A 21449-nucleotide genomic window follows, 5' to 3' on the forward strand; every position below is an offset into this window, starting at 1 on the left:
TCACCTGCCTGCCTTCCTGATTGCCCCTAACCGCTTCTGCTTGCCAGCCTGATCACCCCCTAACCACTCCTCTGCCAGCCTGATTGATGCCTAACTGCTCCCCTGCCAGCCTGTTTGGCCCTAACTGCCCTCCCCTACAGGCTGGTCCCCCCAACTGCTCTCCCCTGCAGGCCTGGGTCCCCCCGAACTGCTCTCCTCTACAGGCCTGGGTCCCTGACAACTGCCCTTCCCTGCAGGCCTGGTTGCCCCCAACTTCCCTCCTCTGCCAGCCTGGTCACCCCTAACTGCCCTCCCCTGCAGGCTTGATCACTCCCAACTGCCCTCTCTTGCAGGCCTGGTCCCTCCCATCTGCTCTCCCCTGCTGGCCATCTTGTGGCAGCCATCTTGTGTCCACATGGGGGCAGGATTTTTTACCACATAGGGGCAGCCACCTTGTGTGTTGGAGTGACAGTCAATTTGCATATTACTCTTTTATTAGACAGGATAGAGGCCTGGTGCTTGAGTGGGGGCCAGCTGGTTTGCCCTGAGGGGTGTCCCGGATCAGGATGGGGGTTCCCTTGGGGAGTGGGGCAGCCTGGGCAAGGAGCCTGTGGTGGTTTGCAGGCTGCCCATGCCTCCCAGCAAACCAAGTGGAGGCCCTGGTATCTGGGATTTATTTATCTTCTATAATTGAAACTTTGTAGCCTTGAGTGAAGACCTGGGCCCGCCAGGGTGTGTGGAAAGCTTGGCTTCCTCCATTGCTGGGGAAACCTAAGCCTCCTCCTCACTCTGTGGCTGCAGCCATTTTGGTTGGGGTTAATTTGCATACTCGCTCCTGATTGGCTGGTGGGCATGGCTTGTGGGTGTAGCAAAGTGATGGTTAATTTGCATATTACTCTTTTATTAGATAGGATAAGAGAGATAGATAATGTGTCCTTAAATAAAGGGAGAATCACACCATTTCCTGATCCAATACATTTATACAGGAAATACACCTACAGTACTGTTCCTTACTACTACTTTTGTCTTAATTTTTATAATGTACATTGTTTTACTGTGATAAGAAAGCTAGTGGAAAATTCTGCCCAATATACTCAGCATGAATCCACAAAGGTTTTTCTGCCAACAACTATTCTTTAATAAAAATTGTTAAAATGTCATATTAAGTACTTAACTTTTAAGAAGTACTCCAACAGAAGAATTAGCATATTTTCATTGGAATTTTATTTTTCTTTAACTATCTCAAAAATCAAAATCCAAGTCAATAATCACTAACTTGAAATCCTTGGGAACAATGTATTTCAGGATTCAGAATCTCCTCAATTTTACAAGGAAAATACAGTTTATGTACCATATATAACACAACATCCCATGAGGCCTCAAAAAGCACCCTCTAATCAAACATATTAATATTTCTGTTATAAAATGTGTGAATGGTCATATTAAGTAAGATTTTTAAAAACACTAAATAGCCTAATGTTAGTCTAGACCAGTCTTTGCTTCCAAAAAGGTCCTGGTCAAGATATGTTTTGGTTTTGGATTATGGAGTTGTAGATAAGAGAGTATAGACCTGTACTGGTAGAGTTATAAGTCAGAAGATAAACGAGCTTTCAGGAAATCCTTTTAAGATACTGTGAAAGACACTGCATGGATATAATCTAAAAGTATTGGAAGCAAATATTTTATAATCTCTCTTATATGTAGAATCTAAACAAACAAATACACAGAAACAGAGAACACATTGTTGGTTGCCAGAGGTGGGGAGTGAGTAATGGGTGAAGGTGGTCAAATTATATAAATTTTCACTTATAAAATAAATATGTGACTATAGTTAATAACACTGAGTCATATATTTGAAAGTTGCTAAGAAAGTAGATCTTAAAAGTTATCACAAGAAAATTGTAACTGTATGAGGTGATGGATGTTAACTAAATTTTTGTGGTGATTATTTCACAATATACACATATATTGAATCACGTTACGCACTTTAAATTTATATAGTGTCATAGGTAATTATATCTAAATAAAAGTGGAAAAATAATTAAATGGCTAATTTTATGTTATATTTTACAGTTAAAAATTTTCAACCTAGCAACATAAATGTCAACTGAGAACAAGTACGGTGTGAACATTTAGAGCATGCTATGCATTGAAGACCAGAGATCCTGAAGCCAGCCTGCCTGGATTTGAATTGTGGCCCCACTGCTTCTTAGTTACATGACCCTGGTAAGTTATTTAACCTCTCTGTGCTTTGCTTTCTACTTTTCTAAAATAAGAATAACAGTACCTTCTTCACAGGGTTCTCTAAGGATTAAAAGAGCTAATATTTCTAACATGCTTAAATGAATGTCTGGCACATACAAAGCCTTAGCACTAGTGATTACTATTATTGGTAAAAGTGCCTGGAGAAAAGCACATCTGGGATTTCAGACAGGGTGGATTAGGAGCGAGTCATCCTACTTCTAACCCACTGAAGCAAAACAGCCTGATTTCTGACAGACATGGAATTTCAAGAGCTTCTTGAAAAACATTTCATTGTGGATGAAATGGAGCAAATATGGAGTTGAACAATGGAAATTGTGGCAAAACCTTTGTAACTAGAATGCCGATGAATAGAAGGAAAGACACTGACAAAATTTTCCTAAAAGGGGAAGGACTGGCATGCTGAGGCAGAGCAGACAAAGTAGTTAAGGGAGAATTAATAAAAGCTCTGAATCAGAGAATCAGGAGCTTAGGTCTTACCCTCTGAGGTGATTCTGATGGTGAATTAGGTAGCCCGGGCCTCGAGAATCACCAAATAAACCACAATAAACCTGTGCCTGCTCCTACACAAGAATGAGTTGGGATATTTAATTACTGTCAGATATGTGCTTAACAAAGACAATGTTATTTTATTATCCACTGCTGCAGGCCAGAATCTCTGGACGCTGACTTTGAGATAAAGGTTAATCAGAGAATGCTCTTGGGAGCAAAGAAAACCAGATTAGGCAGAGTGAAAAATTGGGCAGTGCTCTAATTGCAATGAAGGACCCAGTCAATCCCACAGGAACTCTGGAGCTGAGATGGCCCTCCAGTTATCCTGAACTGAGGCAAGAATTGCCTTTATAACCTCTGTACTGGCCTATCATTTTATTCAAGCTGCAAGTACAGCATGGAGTGTAGCCTCAAATAAGGCAGCTTCCATTAGCTGAGGGCAACTGACAGAGAGGGCCTGGGGCCACCACAGCTGGCATTCTTTGCAGTTGGGAGTGAGTATCCTACTCCTGGAGGGGATCCTGCAGTGGGACTTAGCACCCACGGAAGGGTCCTATGTTGCAGCAGCAGCAGGGCCTGGAAACTGGTTAGAAATGCAAATTTTCAGGCCCCACTGGAGAGCTACTGAATAGGAAACTCTGGAGGTGGGGCCCAGCAATCTGTGTTTCAACAAACCCTCCATGTAATTCCCATGCATGTTAAATTTGAGAACCGCTACTATATACACTATGCAAAATATGAAATGCACACAAAATTATTTCACTGCAGGAACAGTTGTCATACAGCCTGCACTTGGTAAATGCACATTATGGAGTGATACTTAATTCTACTGGAAAATAAGAAAATGCAATCACTCGGAGCCCAGGCTTTGGGTCAATCACAGAGCTGTTAGTTTATTGACTTGAAGGTAATTACTAAGCTATAGCAATATTTGATACGGCACTTTATATGTGACACAGATCAATGGAAAAGTGAGTTAATAAAACAATAAAGCTATATTCCTTGCAAAAAATCTATAAACATAAAAGATCTTACTAAGGGCAAAAAAAAAAAAAAAAAGGTCAACTGAGTAAAACAAAATGATAAGAGGTGGACAACTCTAGCCAAATGCAACTTGGCTGGCATTTGACACTCTCCTTGGGCTCCTAGGAAGATCCTCAGGTGAAAATAACAGGTTGAGATCAGAAAGGAGAGAGGAAACGGCCTCAAGGCAATTTATCTTTTCTTAAGAAGTGGCCTTTGTAGCCAATAGGGCTGTACAGAGTTGAAAAAAGCCAAGGAAAATCTCCAAGTCTGCATTAGCTCTACGTGAGTGATAGCAATGAGACAAATTCTAAATAGTGATAGGACAAGGTGGTGAAAATATTCTTCATGGACATCTCATTCCAAGAATTCAATGACACAAGGAGCTATGCTGTGGTTTGCAACTCATTAGGACATTCCAGGGAAACTTCTGGGGGGAAAAGAAAGACAAATAAAGTATTGAATGCCCCACACAATGGTTTCAAATATTGATGGTATTTTCTTTGAGCCTGGTATTAGCAGCCTTAGCAACTGGAATGAAGGCTGTATCTTACATTACTACATTGCTCTCCCCTCTTCAAACCCCTTTCACAGACATTTGTAATTTGACACTCAGAGGTACTCTTTGAGAAGTGGCTAGTGTAGTATCTGCATTCTGTATGTAAAAAAATGGGCCTGAAAAGGCTAAGGGACTTGCTCAAGGTCCCACAGCAAGCTAATTGAAAAGGGAGATATTTGTTGTTAGCACCTTTATTATCCTTTATTGAATGTCTTCTATGTCCTGGGACTAAGCGAGAAGTTACACCAATATTTTATAAAGTCTTCACAAAACCCTTCAAGTTAAGAATTACTATCTTCTTTCTTATTATTAACACCCAGAGAGATTAATTAATTTGCCCAACATCACACAGATAGTAAAATGGCAAAGGCAGTCCAGGGGAGTTGGCTCCATGCATTCCTTCCACTACACTATTTCAGGGGGTCTTGGGTGGGCCGGGGCATTATGCTTGGTCATTTGAATGTGCACCCAAGACAGGTAACTGCTGCTAAACTGCTACAGTAGCAAAACATATACAGTTCTGGCCAGGATGCTAGCAGGAGTGCAAATGTGTGAACTCCCAACATTGAAATAAAAAGACATAGAAAGAAGACAAGAAATGAGTTACTTTAAGAACAGGGAGTAAATAAAATGTGATACCCCAAATTCCTCAAGTTTCTGATAAATGCTAAAATAGTAAGTACTGGCTGGTAAACCATTTTAGTAATATGAGTAGCAGGAGCAAGAAATCTAAAGGCAAGGCACACGTCAACTTTCACAGAAATAGAATAGTATTTCAGATTCTGAAAGTCAAAAAGAATGGTATTTCTAAATAGAATGATATTTCAAAATAGAATGGTATTTCAGATTCTCAAAGTCAAAACCTGATATTTTATTTGACTTGAGAATTTTTCTACATTTACAATAAAACATTTTTCTTGCCTTTTAGGACACTTGCCATGTGCGTAAATAAACAGTTTTATACAAAACAGTGTAACAATAGTGTGGCTTCTTCAAAAGGTAGTTAAATATTGATTTGCCATTCTCCTGGCATAATGACCAAACACAATACTCCATCAGTTTGTTGAACCAATGTCCCTAAGTGCTGCCAAACAAGTCAGCAATTAATGTCTTTGCTGAGTAGTTGGTTTCCACGATATCTACAAGGAAACGATTCTCATTGAATTGAAAGCAAAACAGGAGACAATCCATTCATTCACATGAAAGCTAGCTTGTCATTTGAAACTCACAAACTGAACTAGAAGCTCTTCTTAGACCCCAAGACTTATTTCCTCCTCCCAGCTGCCAATCTCCATTTCACCTAGAAAGCCCCAACCCCCCTCTTTTTGCTATTAAATTCCATATTAACACCTCCCAGCTGCCAAGCCTCCAAGCTCTCCCCTTTGTCTACCTTTATAGCATGTGATCAGGAGCAAATGCTCCAGCAAGCTTAAAATCTTACAGCTGCACAAAAATACATTTTGGAAACAAAACCTTCTGAAACAGGGCATCCTTTAATGTTTAATTTAACCTAAGCCTATGGCTTAAAAATATTTCTGTCTATTGGCTGCAAAATTCCATACTGTTTGAATGTTGTTGTTGTTTTTTTAAAGGTATTCTATAGTATAATTCACATCTGTCAGTGACAATGTGGTGATATTTTTATTCACTTAAATATATATTAATAACTTTAATCTCATCTCACTCAATATTTGCATCATCTGTCTATGATGTCTTATTCAAAAATTTATAGTATTTTTAAATACTTTTTTCTCTTCCATTCTGAATCACAATGAAGGAAACAATTTCCTTTTAGGAACCCTCCCCGCGTTCAAAGGAATATAAAACCCCAAGATCTGTAAATAGAAACTCTGAGCCATAAAGAAAATGTTTGGATATAAAACACAGATGAGATTTTACCCAATCTCTAATGTGAGACTTTCTGAAAAACACTTTTCTAAATATATGTAACTGCTTTAAATGCATACTTTCCAAATCAGGAGAAAAGATATCACAACTTATTTGCACACAAAGGGCATCTAGTCCTGATCAGATAGCTTCTGTGTATCCATTTTCATGCTTAACCACAAATGAATAGAAAAGTAAGGATACCTAATTTTATAAATAAATAATTATCAATTAGATTATTGACAAGTATATAGATGAACAGGTAAAACATAAAATACATAGAAGTGTGTACTCTAAACTATTTAAAATTTTATTTTCAATCTCCTCCTGATAATATAAATCTAAGTCAATTATTATTGCCAACTCTGCAGCCCCATATTGCAAGTTCTTATTGAAAATGTCTATCAGATGTCGCCAAAGATCGTATTAGCAAGACTGAAGAATGCTTTTGTCATATCAAATATGCCCAGCTGTTTATCATATGGAAAAGTAGTGTTAGAACCATTTAAAGATGTGTCTGACATCATTAATCTATTTGACCTCTGACCCACAGATCTAAACTGTAACTATGGTGACTACAGCTTGACCTTACAATGCTGAGAAACTTTAAAGCGATGCAGTATTTCAGGCCACATTGTGAAGTTAGACAAAGGGGTAAAGAAGTAATGTGACAGTTTCCTGGGAATTAAGGTCAGCAGGTCAATTGTGCTGGAGCTTTCTGTGATAAGAAAACCAGTTAAAATTTTTGATCTGTTATAATTTTTAGAATAATCCTTTGTCAGGTGTGGTGAAAAGTGCAAAGAAATCAATTCAGGAAACTTTACGGAAGTTGGAAATAAAAGTAAAAGTAGCATTGACCATTCAATAATATAATATTCCTTCCAACAATTTTTAGATGTAATGCAATAGACCACCACTTTCTGGGTCTACACAATGGCAAGTAAATAATTTCATCTGCAGATTGCTGCTCCAACTACAAAGTAACCAAAATGATAAAATGATGAGTTTTTTAAACGCAGGGACATTCTCGCAATCCAATAGTCATTTAATGTCTATTAAATAAAAACTGCCTACATTCACATACAATATGTATTTGTATCAGATTATTATCTAAGCAAAGCCTATAATAAACAAAAACATGTGCATGTATGTGAATGTAGAGCTAGTGTAACACCACACAGTGGTGGCTACTACTCCTGAATGTGAGTATCTCCTGTATTTAGGTGTGCTCTCACTGAATAATTAAAGCAGCACCTCACATAAAAACTGTGAACCTCTATTTTCAAGATTTTCTAATTACACCAATAATAGGCTAGATTAACCTTTTCCACGAAAAGGCATGTTCTGAGGCATTGCTTTATTGGCATTTATCCTGAAGCCTGATTATTTCTATGCTAATCACTGGAAAGAAATTCTTCAGTGTGTACAGGTGTAGGGGAAGGGGCTCGGCACAAAAATATTAAACACAAGTATTTTCTACAAAAGGGAAGCATACTCAAAGGGAACCCAAGCAACTACATGTTAAAACAATCATAAACAAATAACACAGACAGTTCATATCTGCCATTCTTTTTGTAAATAATAAAATCTATTTTGTTCTAAGGAACCTGGAAGAAGGTATCATATTTCAAATACATTTCAGCTGATATTTAAAAATAGGAGAGAACTTAAAAACACACAACAAATCTTACCAGAATATATAAACACATGTAAATGAAAAAAAAAAAAAAACCAACTAAATATTTCCTTTGTGTTTTTGACTTGGAAGTTTGGAAACTCTAGAAAGCAGGACTGCTGAAAAAGTAGATACCACTTGCTGCTTTATTTTCTTTTTTTTTTTTTTAATTTCTTTATTGATTAAGGTGTCACATATTTGTCCTCATCCCCCCATTCCCATCGCCCCCCCTCCCCACGCATGCCCCAACCCCCTGTTGAACTTAACCGTTGGATAGGCTCATATGCATGCACACAAGTCCTTTGGTTGAACTCTCCCCCTCCCCCCACCCTCCCCTATATTCCCTCTGAGGCCCGATAGTCCGATCGATGCCTCCTTGCTTCTGGTTCTGTTCTTGTTCCTCAGTCTATGTTGTTCATCATTTCCCCTAGATGAGCGAGATCATATGTCACTAGATATATACTTATGAGAACTGAATGTGAGACGAGCAATAATAGTTATGCTGACAAGCAGATGGATCAGTCTGTAGTGAGTTTCTTTCTGGACCAACAGTTCTTTTGGGACCCAATTTCAATGTCCACCAGTTCCTTATGTGTACATGTCAGCACTGATCCCTCAGCTCTGGATGGTGGACAAATGGTGGTAACGGAGGTCCGACTCCCTCTGGTTTGGTCTCGGCCGGACCCAGGGGCACGGCTTCACCCGGACTAAGGGGCACGTGGCCTCATCCTGATCCAGGGACACATGGTCTCGCCCGGACCCAGGGGTGCGTGGCCTCTCTCAGACCCAGGGGCACGTGGCCTCACCTGGACCTAGGTGCACGAGGCCTCACCCGGATCCAGGGACACATGGTCTCACCCGGAGCCAGGGGCGCTTGGCCTCTCCCAGACCCAGGGGCACGTGGCCTCACCCGGGCCTAGGTGCATGAGGCCTCACCCGGATCCAGGGACACATGGTCTCACCCGGACCCAGGGACGCTTGGCCTCTCCCAGACCCAGGGGCACGTGGCCTCACCCGGGCCTAGGTGCACGAGGCCTCACTCGGATCCAGGGACACATGGTCTCGCCCGGACCCAGGGACGCTTGGCCTCTCCCAGACCCATGGGCACGTGGCCTCACCTGGGCCTAGGTACACGAGGCCTCACCCAGGTCCAGGGACACATGGTCTCACCCGGACCCAGGGACGCTTGGCCTCTCCCAGACCCAGGGGCACGTTGCCTCACCCGGGCCTAGGTGCACGAGGCCTCACCCGGATCCAGGGACACATGGTCTCACCCGGATCCAGGGACGCCTGGCCTCTCCCAGACCCAGGGGCATGTGTCCTCACCCGGGCCTAGGTGCACGAGGCCTCACCCGGATCCAGGGACACACGGTCTCACCCGGACCCAGGGACGCCTGGCCTCCCCCAGACCCAGGGGTACACGGCCCCACCCGGGCCTAGGTGCACGAGGCCCCACCCGGATCCAGGGACACATGGTCTCGCCCGGACCCAGGGGTGCGTGGCCTCTCCCAGGCCCAGGGGCACGTGGCCTCACCTGGACCTAGGTGCACGAGGCCTCCCCCGGATCCAGGGACACATGGTCTCACCCGGACCCAGGGGCGCTTGGCCTCTCCCAGACCCAGGGGCACGTGGCCTCACCCGGGCCTAGGTGCACGAGGCCTCACCCGGATCCAGGGACACATGGTCTCGCCCGGACCCAGGGACGCTTGGCCTCTCCCAGACCCATGGGCACGTGGCCTCACCTGGGCCTAGGTACACGAGGCCTCACCCCGGTCCAGGGACACATGGTCTCACCCGGACCCAGGGACGCTTGGCCTCTCCCAGACCCAGGGGCACGTTGCCTCACCCGGGCCTAGGTGCACGAGGCCTCACCCGGATCCAGGGACACATGGTCTCACCCGGACCCAGGGACGCCTGGCCTCTCCCAGACCCAGGGGCATGTGTCCTCACCCGGGCCTAGGTGCACGAGGCCTCACTCGGATCCAGGGACACACGGTCTCACCCGGACCCAGGGACGCCTGGCCTCCCCCAGACCCAGGGGTACACGGCCCCACCCGGGCCTAGGTGCACGAGGCCCCACCGGATCCAGGGACACATGGTCTCGCCCGGACCCAGGGGTGCGTGGCCTCTCCCAGGCCCAGGGGCACGTGGCCTCACCTGGACCTAGGTGCACGAGGCCTCCCCCGGATCCAGGGACACATGGTCTCACCCGGACCCAGGGGCGCTTGGCCTCTCCCAGACCCAGGGGCGCTTGGCCTCACCCGGGCACGGGACTCAGCGTCATCCGGGTCCAGGGGCACTTGGCCTCACCCGGACCCGGAATCCGGCCTCACCTGGACCCAGGGGCACGCGGCCCCACCCAGACCCAGGGACGCGAGGCCCCACCCATACCCGGAGGCGCGCGACCACTCCCGAGCCCAGAGGCGCGCAACCCCGCCTGCACCCGGGTCCCAGCGGGGCCCCGTCCTCCCGATCCCAATTCCCGCCGGTCAACCCCCCCCCAGCACCCCCCCCGGCCATCCTGCCAGAGCTTCAGGACGGCCGCCGCAGAACTCGCCGGGCGGCTGCTCGGCGAAGCTCCGGTGCGCAGCGGCGGCCGGTCGCCAAGCATGCGGACCCGGCCGCCCCCGGGGCACCGAGATTCCTGAAGGACTCGGAGGCCAGCAAGCGCGGAGTCCCCCACCCCACATCTCACAGGGGCCCGTCTGTCCTTGCTCGGCAGCCAGTGGAGCCGCCCCCTCAGCCGGAGACCGCCGGGGGGACCGCGCCGAGCATGCTCCAGGTCGTCACTGCGTCGCCCGAGCCGCAGTTCCCAAAGTGTGGTCCTTGGGTCATCTGCATCAGCATCATCCCGCATACCCCTCTTTTATTCTAGCTGCAGAGCATCCACTCAGCCAGCCCTACGGTGGTCTTGGGTGGTGTCTGCTCCGCTCTCCCATCGCAGCCTCAAAGTTGTTGTGGCACGCAACATCCAGGCCTCCGCCCTATGTCTCCATCCCGGTCCTCCCTTGTATAGTTAAGTCTTGATTGTTGCTGGTGCCACCGGAAGGGCTCTCTTTGTCTATAAAGGAAGAGTTGCTGTGCAGGACACACTCCTATGGGCCGGGTCTTGGTGCAGCAAGGCTTTGGCGCTCACTGAATCTGCCTGTTGGATGTGTCCCTTATGCGCGTGGTTGAAGTCTGGTGTCATTTCCCACAGACCACCAGATGCCCTCGTTTCTGGGTCCCCAATGGGGCGTAGATCAGCCACTGCCTTAGGCACTCAGCAGGGATTACAGCAAAAACTGTAGTTTCCTCCTCCTGTCTGAGTGGCCCTGGAGCAGTCCGACTAGAACAGCAGTTCATCTGGTCCGCTGCCAGAGGGCAGGCCACCCACATGCATAAGCCATTGCTTGGAGCGCAGGTGCGCCTGCAAGACTTGCGGGGCGGGTCTTCAAAACGTGCGGGGCGGGTCCCAGGGCGGGGCGGGTCTCAGGGCGGGGCGGGTCCCAGGGTGGGGCGGGGTCTCAGGGCGCCAACAGGCCATGGTGCGGCGAGCCGAAATGTCTTCGAGTCTGCTCCTTCTGCCTTCCAAGTTTCTAAGTCCCTTCGTTCCGCGCTCTAGCGCAGCAAACACTGATTGCTGGGCGCACCTCCGCAAGAGTCCCGCCTCTCCCCGCAGGCATCTGGGTCTCCCGCGGGTCCCCAGAAGCTGGATTTCAGGGTGATGGAGAGCTAATCTCCCCTAGGTTTGGAACAAAAGCCCCTTTCCCCCGCCACCAGCCTGACCCACGCGCCTCCGCACCTCGTCCCCTCCAATTTCGCTGGTTTCCTCTTCCCTCTTAGCTGTAAATCTGCCATTCAGCCATCTCTCCTGTAGTTCTGGGCTGCAGACGCTCCGTCCTCCAGTCGCGCCCCTGAAACCGCTGCGCGCGGCACCGTTCGCAATTCCTTTGTTTAGCCCAGCCGTCTTCTTTAGCCTCCGTCAAAATGGCTAGAGGACTTGAATGTAAGATGAGAACTCCTAAGAATCCTCCAAATCGGTGTTGGCGGTGTCCGGGGCCCCGAGGATCTCAGTGCGCAGCTCGGCCAGGTCGGTGGCGCGGGTGAGCCCCTCCTGTAGAAAGATGGTCTCTTCCTTCACCGAGAGCCGCTGCGCCGAGTCCGCGGCCGCCGCCACAGCAGCCGCCGCGGCGCCCACGAGTCCATGGCCCCGGCTGCGGTACTGACTGAGAGGAGCAGCTGCCCGGTCTGGGGAGACGCGAGCAGCAGTCGCCACCCTCACCAGTCCATGTTTCAGTTGTATTTCCGAAACTGCCATGCGAGGCAACAGATCAGCCTTTCACCTCCGCCGCCATCTTTCGAACTTGTGTCCCTACAGTCATACTTGAGCTTCATCATGGAATCTTGACATAACTTGTCTCCCCGAGCTGCCGAAACCTCGTCGATCCCGATCAGTTTGGCCTTGTACCGGACCCCTTCACCTTTAAACCTCTTTATCAGAGTGGCTTCGCTGCGATCCTGACCTTTCTTTCTGGAGTCTTTCTTGGCGCTGGTTTTCACAGCTACTTGAAGTTCTGTCTCAGTTGACATCCTACTAAATCCTTAGTCCACTGCACACAGATCCAGGGCCTCGGCCAGGCTCATGGGGGACTCCTCTCCCAGAGAACGACGCCTCCCTTCAGAAATGACGCCCCGAGCTGCACATGTCATTCACTCCTGAGTGCTTTCACTTTTACTTTCCAGTGAAGCCAGATTTCCCTGTGCTTCAATTCCAAGGTCCTCGGCTTGCCGCGAGCATCCTCCTCCGCTGCCGCAGCCGCAGCCGCCCGGGAAGCGGCTCCCCGTGCCCTGCGGGCGGCGGCACTCAGGCGCGCTCTCCAGCCCGGGGAAGCCCGGGCGAGCATGGAGCGGAGTCCATCCTCCCCTGCTGGCTCAGGGCTGCAGCCTCAGGTCCGCTCGCCGCGCGCCCCTGGCTCGGACCTCCTGCTTTATTTTCGTAACCACATATCTATTCAAAAGGGTGTGCCAGTGATTTTTTTCCCCAAGTTAGGAGTCTTTAGAAGGTTTGAAGGATTCTTTGGAATGGCAAAAGATTTGAAGACTTAAAAATGAAAATCCAAGTGTGGGTCACTATACAGGAATTTTGACAGCATGCTCCAGGAAAGAGCATGCTTCTAAACAAACCACATTGAGACACATAGTTATAAAGCCAAAGTAAATTCAGGCATGACCAGTAAAGAATATATAGCAAACAGAAGCAATGAAATATTTGATTGTTTCTTTTTCTGCCTGGCTATGGTTTAGATGAAAGTAAATTCTAGGTTTGAAACTTTTTAAAGTATGAGAAGACAGCCATGTGGAGAAATACCTCATGGAACCCTCCAAAAACATGGATATATTATCTGAAGGCTGGAAGTATACCATAAATTAGAAATAAAGGGGCAGGTAGACAGGGAGGGCTAAGCGCTGGGGGTAATGTTGGGAAGGACTGAATCAGAAAAGCAACAAAACAATGTAATACACTTCCCTTCTCTAATATATTACCAGTTTTAACCAAGAATTGCTAAAAAGCTGCTACTAAAAAAGACACAAGGCCCAGATGGTTTTCTATTGACATTTCTATAGATCTCCAAAGCATGTTTCAGTCACTGTTTGTTACTGGTCTCGAAACACACATAGTATTCTGTGTTTTAATACTTTCACTACTGGTGAAAGGGAAATTCGTAGCCTAGGGCTAAACCACTTCTTCCCGCCATAGCCTAGGGCTAAACCACTTCTTCCCGCCATAGCCTAGGGCTAAACCACTTCTTCCCGCCATAGCCTAGGGCTAAACCACTTCTTCCCGCCATAGCCTAGAGCTAAACCACTTTTTCCTGCCGTTAGACCGCACCCTGCCTCCACACCCTGCACCTGCGTAAGCAAGCCCCGGCCCCCACCCAGCCAATCAGAGTAGGCCAACTCAGTAACTTGAGTAATGCCCCATCCCCCGATTCCCCCGTCTATAAAATTGCTGTGTAACAAAGGCTCGGGGCCCACAACCTCTGCTCTGTGTTCAGAGTATGTTGTGGGACCGGGCATGCCTGTACCAATAAACCCTTTGCTTTTTGCATGAGAGGCGTCTCTTGGTGCTTTGTGAGTGTGGCCAGCGTTCCGGGCGTTACATTGGTTATAATTTGCTAACATTTTTTAATGTTTTAATTAAGAATGACCAATAGTTTTCACTTATACATGTGCTTTCTTTGAATTTGTTTCCATTTTTGCTAACTTTGAAAAGCTAGTATATATTGAATTTGATGATATTGTATGCAGAAATAAAATGTATCAAACCAGTGAATTAAGATGAAATATCAGGAGAATAGACAGAAAAACTAGAAAGATGTGGAGTATTTGCACTGTTGAAATCCTAAATGTGAGGTGAGCCAAGAATCTGATTGGAATTCCACTTCTTATCATAGACTATTCCTCTCAGACTCAACTATGCAGCACATGCTGAACCACTCCTTGGTGTCTGTTTCTATTTTGAAGATATTAAAATAATGCAAAGGAACTCACACAAATGAAATATATAGTTATCAAAGGTTAGAACCTTCTTGTGAGAAGCTCAGTGAAGAAAACTGGGACATAGAATGGGACCATGAAGAGGATGGCCTTGATTTGTAAATAAAGGGAGTTTATTGAGCTTTAAATTCTACAGTTTAAGAACTGCCAATTTGTTTTCTTTTCCACCATCTTAAATAATCAGTATAAATTCATCCAAGGGGATAAAGATAAATAAAAAGAGATGTGAACAAATACTTCTTCAATTTCTTCTATGGTTATTGATCTGCTTAAGTTTCTAAATCTCTTGAACCAAATTTCATAATTTATCTTTTCTTAGAAAATAATACATTTAATCCAGATTCTCAAGTGAATGGGTATTACATTCTTTTATCACTTTCTTAATCTCTGAAATTGTATTCACGTTCTCTTTCTCATTTTTAATTTGTGGTTTTGGTTATTTAGAAATGAGATCTGCCAAAGTTTGTTAGTTTTTCTGGTCTTTTGATAAATGGCTGTTTGATTGTTTCTGTTTTAACTTTTGTCCAGTTCCCTCCTATTACATTTTCTATGCTTATGTTGTTCTATTTCCTGGCTAATTTTTTCTACTCTTGTTTTTTAATAAATGCATTTTGAGATTATATATTTTCTTCTGTTTATTGCTTTGGCTATATTACATAAATTTGTGATTTCCATTTTAATTTCCTCATTAGTACAGTTGTTAATAAGAGTATATTATATTTTAAAATCTTCCACCTGGATAGAAAAATGTAATCATCCTTCTATTATATTTTAAAATGAATACATTGCCATTAAAGAATGAAGCTATATGAGATTTCCCTTTCAGCCTATTTATGCAAGTCCCTGTATTCAAAAAGAATATGTATTCTCTATTATTTATCACATACTCTTTCCCACATAATATCTCTGAATTACATAAGTATTTGAACAGACTGGGATCTCAGAGAGATTGCTAACTAACCTATCTAAGAAACCTATGTAAGTACTCACTAAGTAAGTGTTGAGGCAAAAGTCAAACTCAGATCTGCCCAAAGCATACATGCTTAATAACTATAACAGATTGCTTCCAGAATTATCAATTCCCTCATCTTTCTCTTCCCAGTAGACTATGAATTCGCTTACAGCAAATCTTATTTTACTTTCTATCACAAAAGCTGTGATAATCTGTTGCTTTGGTCAACCCCAAATGACCACTCCTCCTGGCATTCATTCTATTGTTCAGTGCCTTCCTCTTAAATTGGACTGGCCTTAGACTCACTAGAACATGGCTTGGTGATTCCACTTTTGCAGCCTAAAAAGAGTGCACATAAAAAATCAAATTGCCCTGCTGGAATGGCCACTAAGACAGGCGAAGTGGAGCGCCACACAGAGAAGCTACATGGAGAGAGAAGTCCTGAAACTGCACGGAGGAGGAAAAAAAAATCCAGCTGACAAGGAGAAACAGTTCCTCAACCTCAGCAAAGCTGCTCCAGGCATCCTTGCTGGGTAGCTAGACATGTAAGTGTGAAGAAGCCAACTCGGAGGATCGAGCGCCAGTACACATCATGTGGAATAGAGACAGTCCTCCCCTGATTTCTATCCAAATTTCTGAATCACAGAATCTGTGAGAAATAATAAAATGGCTATTGTTTCTAGCTACTTAGTTTGGGGATAATTTGTTATATAGCAATTGAAAACCAAAACAGTAACCAATAGAGTGAGCCTTTACTAAATATTGTCGAATAAAAAAAAACAAATGAAGGTAGAAGAGGGAATAGAGGGGATAAATGGTGATAGGAAAAAACAAAATTTTAAAAATGAATAAATGAATGAATAATGAGTAAATAGGAAAATTGATTTATCATGGAGAGTGAACTTAGTTTGTATACATATGAAAAGCAATTTTATTTTCTAGTAGAATTATTTCAAGTTCATATGACAGTATAAAACAGGACAGTATGTTGAGTGCAGTGATCTATATCATTCAATAGCAAGTGCTCATTAGAAGCTGCCTCTGTACTAGGCCCTGTGCAGGGTTCAGAGATTATGATTATGAGCAAAATCAGACACCGTTTCTGGCCCCATGAAGCTCCCTGTGTTGTAAGGGCATGGACAAATGATTATAAAGAAGTTAAACTGCATACTCTTATGAAGGCCATAGAGGAGAGGACATGTAATTAGAATATATAGGAGTTCAGGTGAGCTGATGTGGTCAGGGAGGTCAGGGAAGGCATTCAAGAGGATTTGATGTCCAGATAAATCTGAAGAACATGAAGGATTAAGGTGAAGAAAGAAATGAAGGGTAATGCTGGGAGAGGAAACCTGTGAGCAAATGCTAGTAGTGGAAGGGAGTCGGGCAAAGACCTCTTGAAAATGTATAATAACCAGATACAACATGTATATAATAAAAGTATTTTTATTATTTCGTTACTTAATAACTTCACTTGATTTCTTATCATCTCAATAGAGTAACTGCTCACCAGTCAAATATGTAAAATGAAGTAATTAGAAAAAAATTTTTCTTACTCTAATAAAAAGGCATATTCAGATAGCTAAAGGTAAAATATAATCAGTTATTATTTTTAAAACTTACATAAAGGTAGATTAGCCTAAAAATATTCTGTATTCAAGGTAAATAAGGTTAGTACAAATTGCTCAAAATCACAAACTATTAGAGCACAAGTTATAATTAATATGAAGCATGAAATGGAAATATTTCCCATGAGAAATAATTCAATAGTTTCATATTTAAATTTTAGGATTCTAAGCAAATCTCTTTTATACTTAATAATTCCCCCTGAATTCAAAAATGCATATAAATTAATTATTAAATGCATATGAATAACTAAGAAGGGTTTAATTTTTAGGATCTTTACCTGCACATTTACACTATAATGTTTGAACATGCTACATCAATTGCATTTCTCTTCTAAAAATGCAATTGTTTACCTAATAAAGCCCAGGAACATTCTTCAGTAGTTTCTTAGGAAAAAGAAACTGCAGTTTTTATGTCTCCCTTGAAAGGAAATTAAATAGAAAATCCTGCATTTAAATAACACTAAGGTAGTGACACCAATGGATTGGGGCCAAGAAATTCAAAGTTAAAGCTAAAGCTGGCACTCTGGCCCTAAAATAGGCTATTGTCTTGCCCCCTACCCCAGCCTTGCAAATTTAATTAAATCCAAATTCTAACCCTTTGATTTAAGTGGTTCAGAAAACTCCTATAGGAATTTCATCCTCTAGATGGCCTTTTGTGCTTCACTTCCTCTCATGCGACACAAAGAGTCTATGTACATTTTTTTCATCTCTTAAAAAAAAAAAAAAGACAATTTTGGATAAAGGAAATATTTTATCTCAAGTATTCACTGTCTTCCAAAATCCTATAAAACAAAACTTTGCCCTTAAAGTCCTTTCAGTCTCACTACTTGCACAATCCAGACTGAAATTTCACCAAATAGTACTCTCTTGTTTATTTAACTTAAGATTTTTTTAATATTCTTCAATGTGGATATGATTTTTATCCAATTAACATTGTTTTCTAATAACTAAAAGAGGCTATATGATGTGAGAATTTAATTACAACTTATACATTAATACTTTCCTCCAAATTATTCTTAACAACATTAGTTTGTAAAATATTAAATAGCAGTCTAATATTAAAGTTTAAAATAACATTTCAAAATGGTTAAGAAAAGTTAATTTCGATTTATCTCTATGGTAATTATTTATCACTGAAAAAACTCAACCAATAAAACAATTAGTTTTAACGTCACAAGACTTTATATTTCATTCTGTTAAAAATAAATCTTGCCTTAGCCTACCAGTCACATTTATTTTCACCAGCCAAACATTTTTAAGTTGCACAAAAATTATAAAGTGATCTTTCATTTCATCTAAAACTGTGTGTAGATAAAAATGGAGTGTATTTCCACAATATGCATTTATCAACTATATTTTAGATACTTTTTAAATGAGGGTGGTTGATTTAGTAAAGTACAGAAAAGACCTACAGTTCCTATACTCTAAAACAAATATATGAGACCCAGGCTGGGTAGCTCAGTTAGTTAGAGCATTGTCCCAATATGCCAAGGTTTCAGTTGGATCTCTGATTAGGGTATATACAAGAAGCAAACAATGAATGCCTAAGTGAAACAACAAGTCTCTCTCTCGGTCTTTCTCTCTCTCTTCTCTGCCCCTTCCTCTGTCTCTCTAAAATCAGTCAATAAATCATTTGTTAAATTAAAGTAAAAAAGAGTAAATAGGAAATAAGACCTTATATACATATGTCATCATTGTATTCAAGAAATAGCACATATCTTATCATGTGATAACTAAGCCCCCAAAGTAAACTGCAAGTGCTAACAGTAAACATGACATAGTAGACAGCTCCAAGAGCCCCTGTGCCCACAGAGACATCAGGAAAACAAGCAAAGCTGTCAGAATCAACTATGGCGGAACTCTGGGAAACAGTCTGAGGTTTATTTTTCTATTTTTCTCTCTTCACTAATTTTCAGAGAGGGAGAGAAATACCCATCGGTTGCCTCCGGCACTCACCCCAACTGTGAAACAAACTCACACCCTTTTGGTATATAGGACAAGGCTCCAACCATCTGAGCCACACCAGCCAGGGCCAATCTGAGGTTTATTAACAACCAAGCAAACACTAAATCAAAACAAAGGAAACTTTAAAATAGCAGAAACATTTTGTGATGTTTTCAACTGTAGGTTCTGTGCAAGCAACATGCTCAGGTTGACCCAGAGATGGAAAACTGCCTGGCTAAGTATTGAAGGCGTGCCCCAGCAAAAGCCAATCTACAAAGCCTGGAAGTACTAGTAGTTTGGGAGTATCTTTTCCTATTTTCTTATTCTTTCCATTCTTTGTTTCTTTTTCTCCATTGTTCATTCTCTCTCTCTCATTTTTATTTGTTTGTTTGTGCCACTTAGTACTCAAGTTAATCTCTGTCAAGAAACTAGCTGAATGTAAATTAAAAGAATGCAGACCTCAGAGACCACATGTAACAAAGAATACAGACTTAACGAAATTAAATAAAAAGTCACTAAACAAATAGTTACAGCTTAGAGCAAGCAAAAAAAGGGGGGGGGATCTGGTTTTCAGACTTGCAATATTATAATATTAAAACTGTCCAGTTTTCAAGAAAAAAACTATGAAGCATTTAAGAAACAAAAAACTATGGTCCATTAACAGAAGAAATAAATAGAAACTATCTCTGAGGAAGCACAGACATTGAACTTATTAGTCAAAGGCTTTAAATCAACTGCCTTAATAAATCAAAGGGCTAATGGAAACCATAAGTGTTATATATAAACAAATAGTCTATCAAGAAAAAGATTAAAATTATAAAAAGGAACCAAGCAAAAATTCTGGAAATGAAAAATTCAATAGCTAAAATTAAAAACTCACTAGAAGTTTCAATTGAAGATTTGAGCAGACCAAAGAAATAATCAGTGAATGTGGAGATAAATGAACAGAGTCTAAGAGAACTTTGGGACACAATGAAGCATACCAACACATATGTAATGGTAACCCCAGATGAAGAGGAAAGAAAGAGGCAGGAAGAATATTTGTAGAGATGATGGCCAAATATTTCCCAAGTTTTATAAAAAAAAAAAAAAAAAAAAAAACATGAGTCTACACATTCATGAAACTCAGAGGACTCCAAGAAGAATAAGTGGAAAGATACACACAGATCCACATTGTAATCAAATCATCAAAACCCAAGGGCAAAAGAGAATCTGGAAAACAGCAAAAGAGAAGCAACTCACCACTCATACAAAAGATCTTCAATAAGATTAACATTTGATTTCACATCAGAAATCATGGAGGCTGTAAGGGAGCTAAAAATAGTTTAAATTGCCAAAAAGAACTGTTGACCAACAGTCATATATCTGGCAAATTATTCTTCAAAAATGAGGAGAAATTAAGACAGTCTCAGAAAAATGAATGCTTAGTAGAACTGCCCTTACAAGAAATGCTAAAGTGAGTCCTTTAGACTAAAATGACAGTACACTGGAGAGCAACTTAAAATGATTCAAAGAAATATAGAACTATGGTAAAAAAGTAAACACATAGTAAACTAAAAAGCCAACATTATTGTGTTTGGTCTTTAACTCCTCTTTTTATTTATAACTAGAGGCCCGGTTCATGAAATTCATGCATGGGGGGCGGTCCCCTCAGCCCAGCCTGCACCTTCTCCAATCCAGGACCCCTTGGGGAATGTCCAACTGCCAGTTTAGACCCGATCCTGGGGATCAGGCCTAAATCAGCAGTCAGACAGCCCTCTCACAATCCTGGACTGCTGGCTCTTAATTGCTCACCTGCCTGCCTGCCTGCCTGGTAGCCCCTAACTGCCCCCCCTGCTGGCCTGGTCACCTCTTACTCTCCCTCCCTGCTGGCCTGGTCCCACCCAACTGCCCCCCCTGTTGGCCTGGTCGCCCCAAACTGCCCCCCCTGCCAGCCTGGTCACCCCTCACGGCCCCCCCTCCAGTCTGGATGCCCCATGCAGCCTGCTGTTCAGTCATTTGGTTGTCCCTCACTAACCCCTCTGCTGGCCTGGTCGCTCCCATGCAGCCTACTGTTCAGTCATTTGGTCGTCCCTCACTAAACCCCCTGCCAGCCTGGTTGCCCCATGCAGCCTGCTTTTCAGTCGTTTGGTAGTCCCTCACTAACCCCCCTTCCAGCCTGGTCATAGGCAGCCATCTTGTGAGGGCATGAGGGTTAATTTGCATATTACCTCTTTATTATATAGGATAGGATTTAAAATACAAGTGCATAAAGTAATAATTACCCAGGTTAATGGATATACAATGTAAAAAGCTGTAATCTGTGATGACAACAATAACCATAAGTGGGGAGGGGGACTGTACAGGGGCAGTGTTTCTATATACTATTGATGCTAAATTGATATAAATTCCAACTAGGTTGTTATAAATTTAGGATTTTGATTGTAATCCTCATGGTAACCACTTAAATGTTTTTTAAATATATATATTTATACAAAAGGAAATGAAAATAGAATTTAAAAAATCAATTGA

General features: G+C 43.0%; 2 protein-coding genes across 2 annotated transcripts in view; both read right to left on the bottom strand.

Annotated features, from left to right (window-relative positions):
* The window catches only part of MACROD2 (mono-ADP ribosylhydrolase 2), a 1996248-nt gene that overhangs the window by 1632827 nt on the left and 341972 nt on the right, over positions 1-21449 (bottom strand). The gene's annotated exons all lie outside the window — the stretch shown is intronic.
* On the bottom strand, positions 6778-12449 carry LOC129150931 (disabled homolog 1-like). The gene is made up of 2 exons (XM_054724225.1): positions 12203-12449; positions 6778-6920 (listed from the first exon to the last, which is right to left on the bottom strand). The coding sequence occupies exons 1-2, from the start codon at positions 12447-12449 to the stop codon at positions 6778-6780; spliced, it is 390 nt and encodes a 129-aa protein (XP_054580200.1).

Source organism: Eptesicus fuscus, chromosome 12, assembly GCF_027574615.1.
Source record: "Eptesicus fuscus isolate TK198812 chromosome 12, DD_ASM_mEF_20220401, whole genome shotgun sequence".
In the NCBI taxonomy this organism is placed as follows: Eukaryota; Metazoa; Chordata; class Mammalia; order Chiroptera; family Vespertilionidae; genus Eptesicus; species Eptesicus fuscus.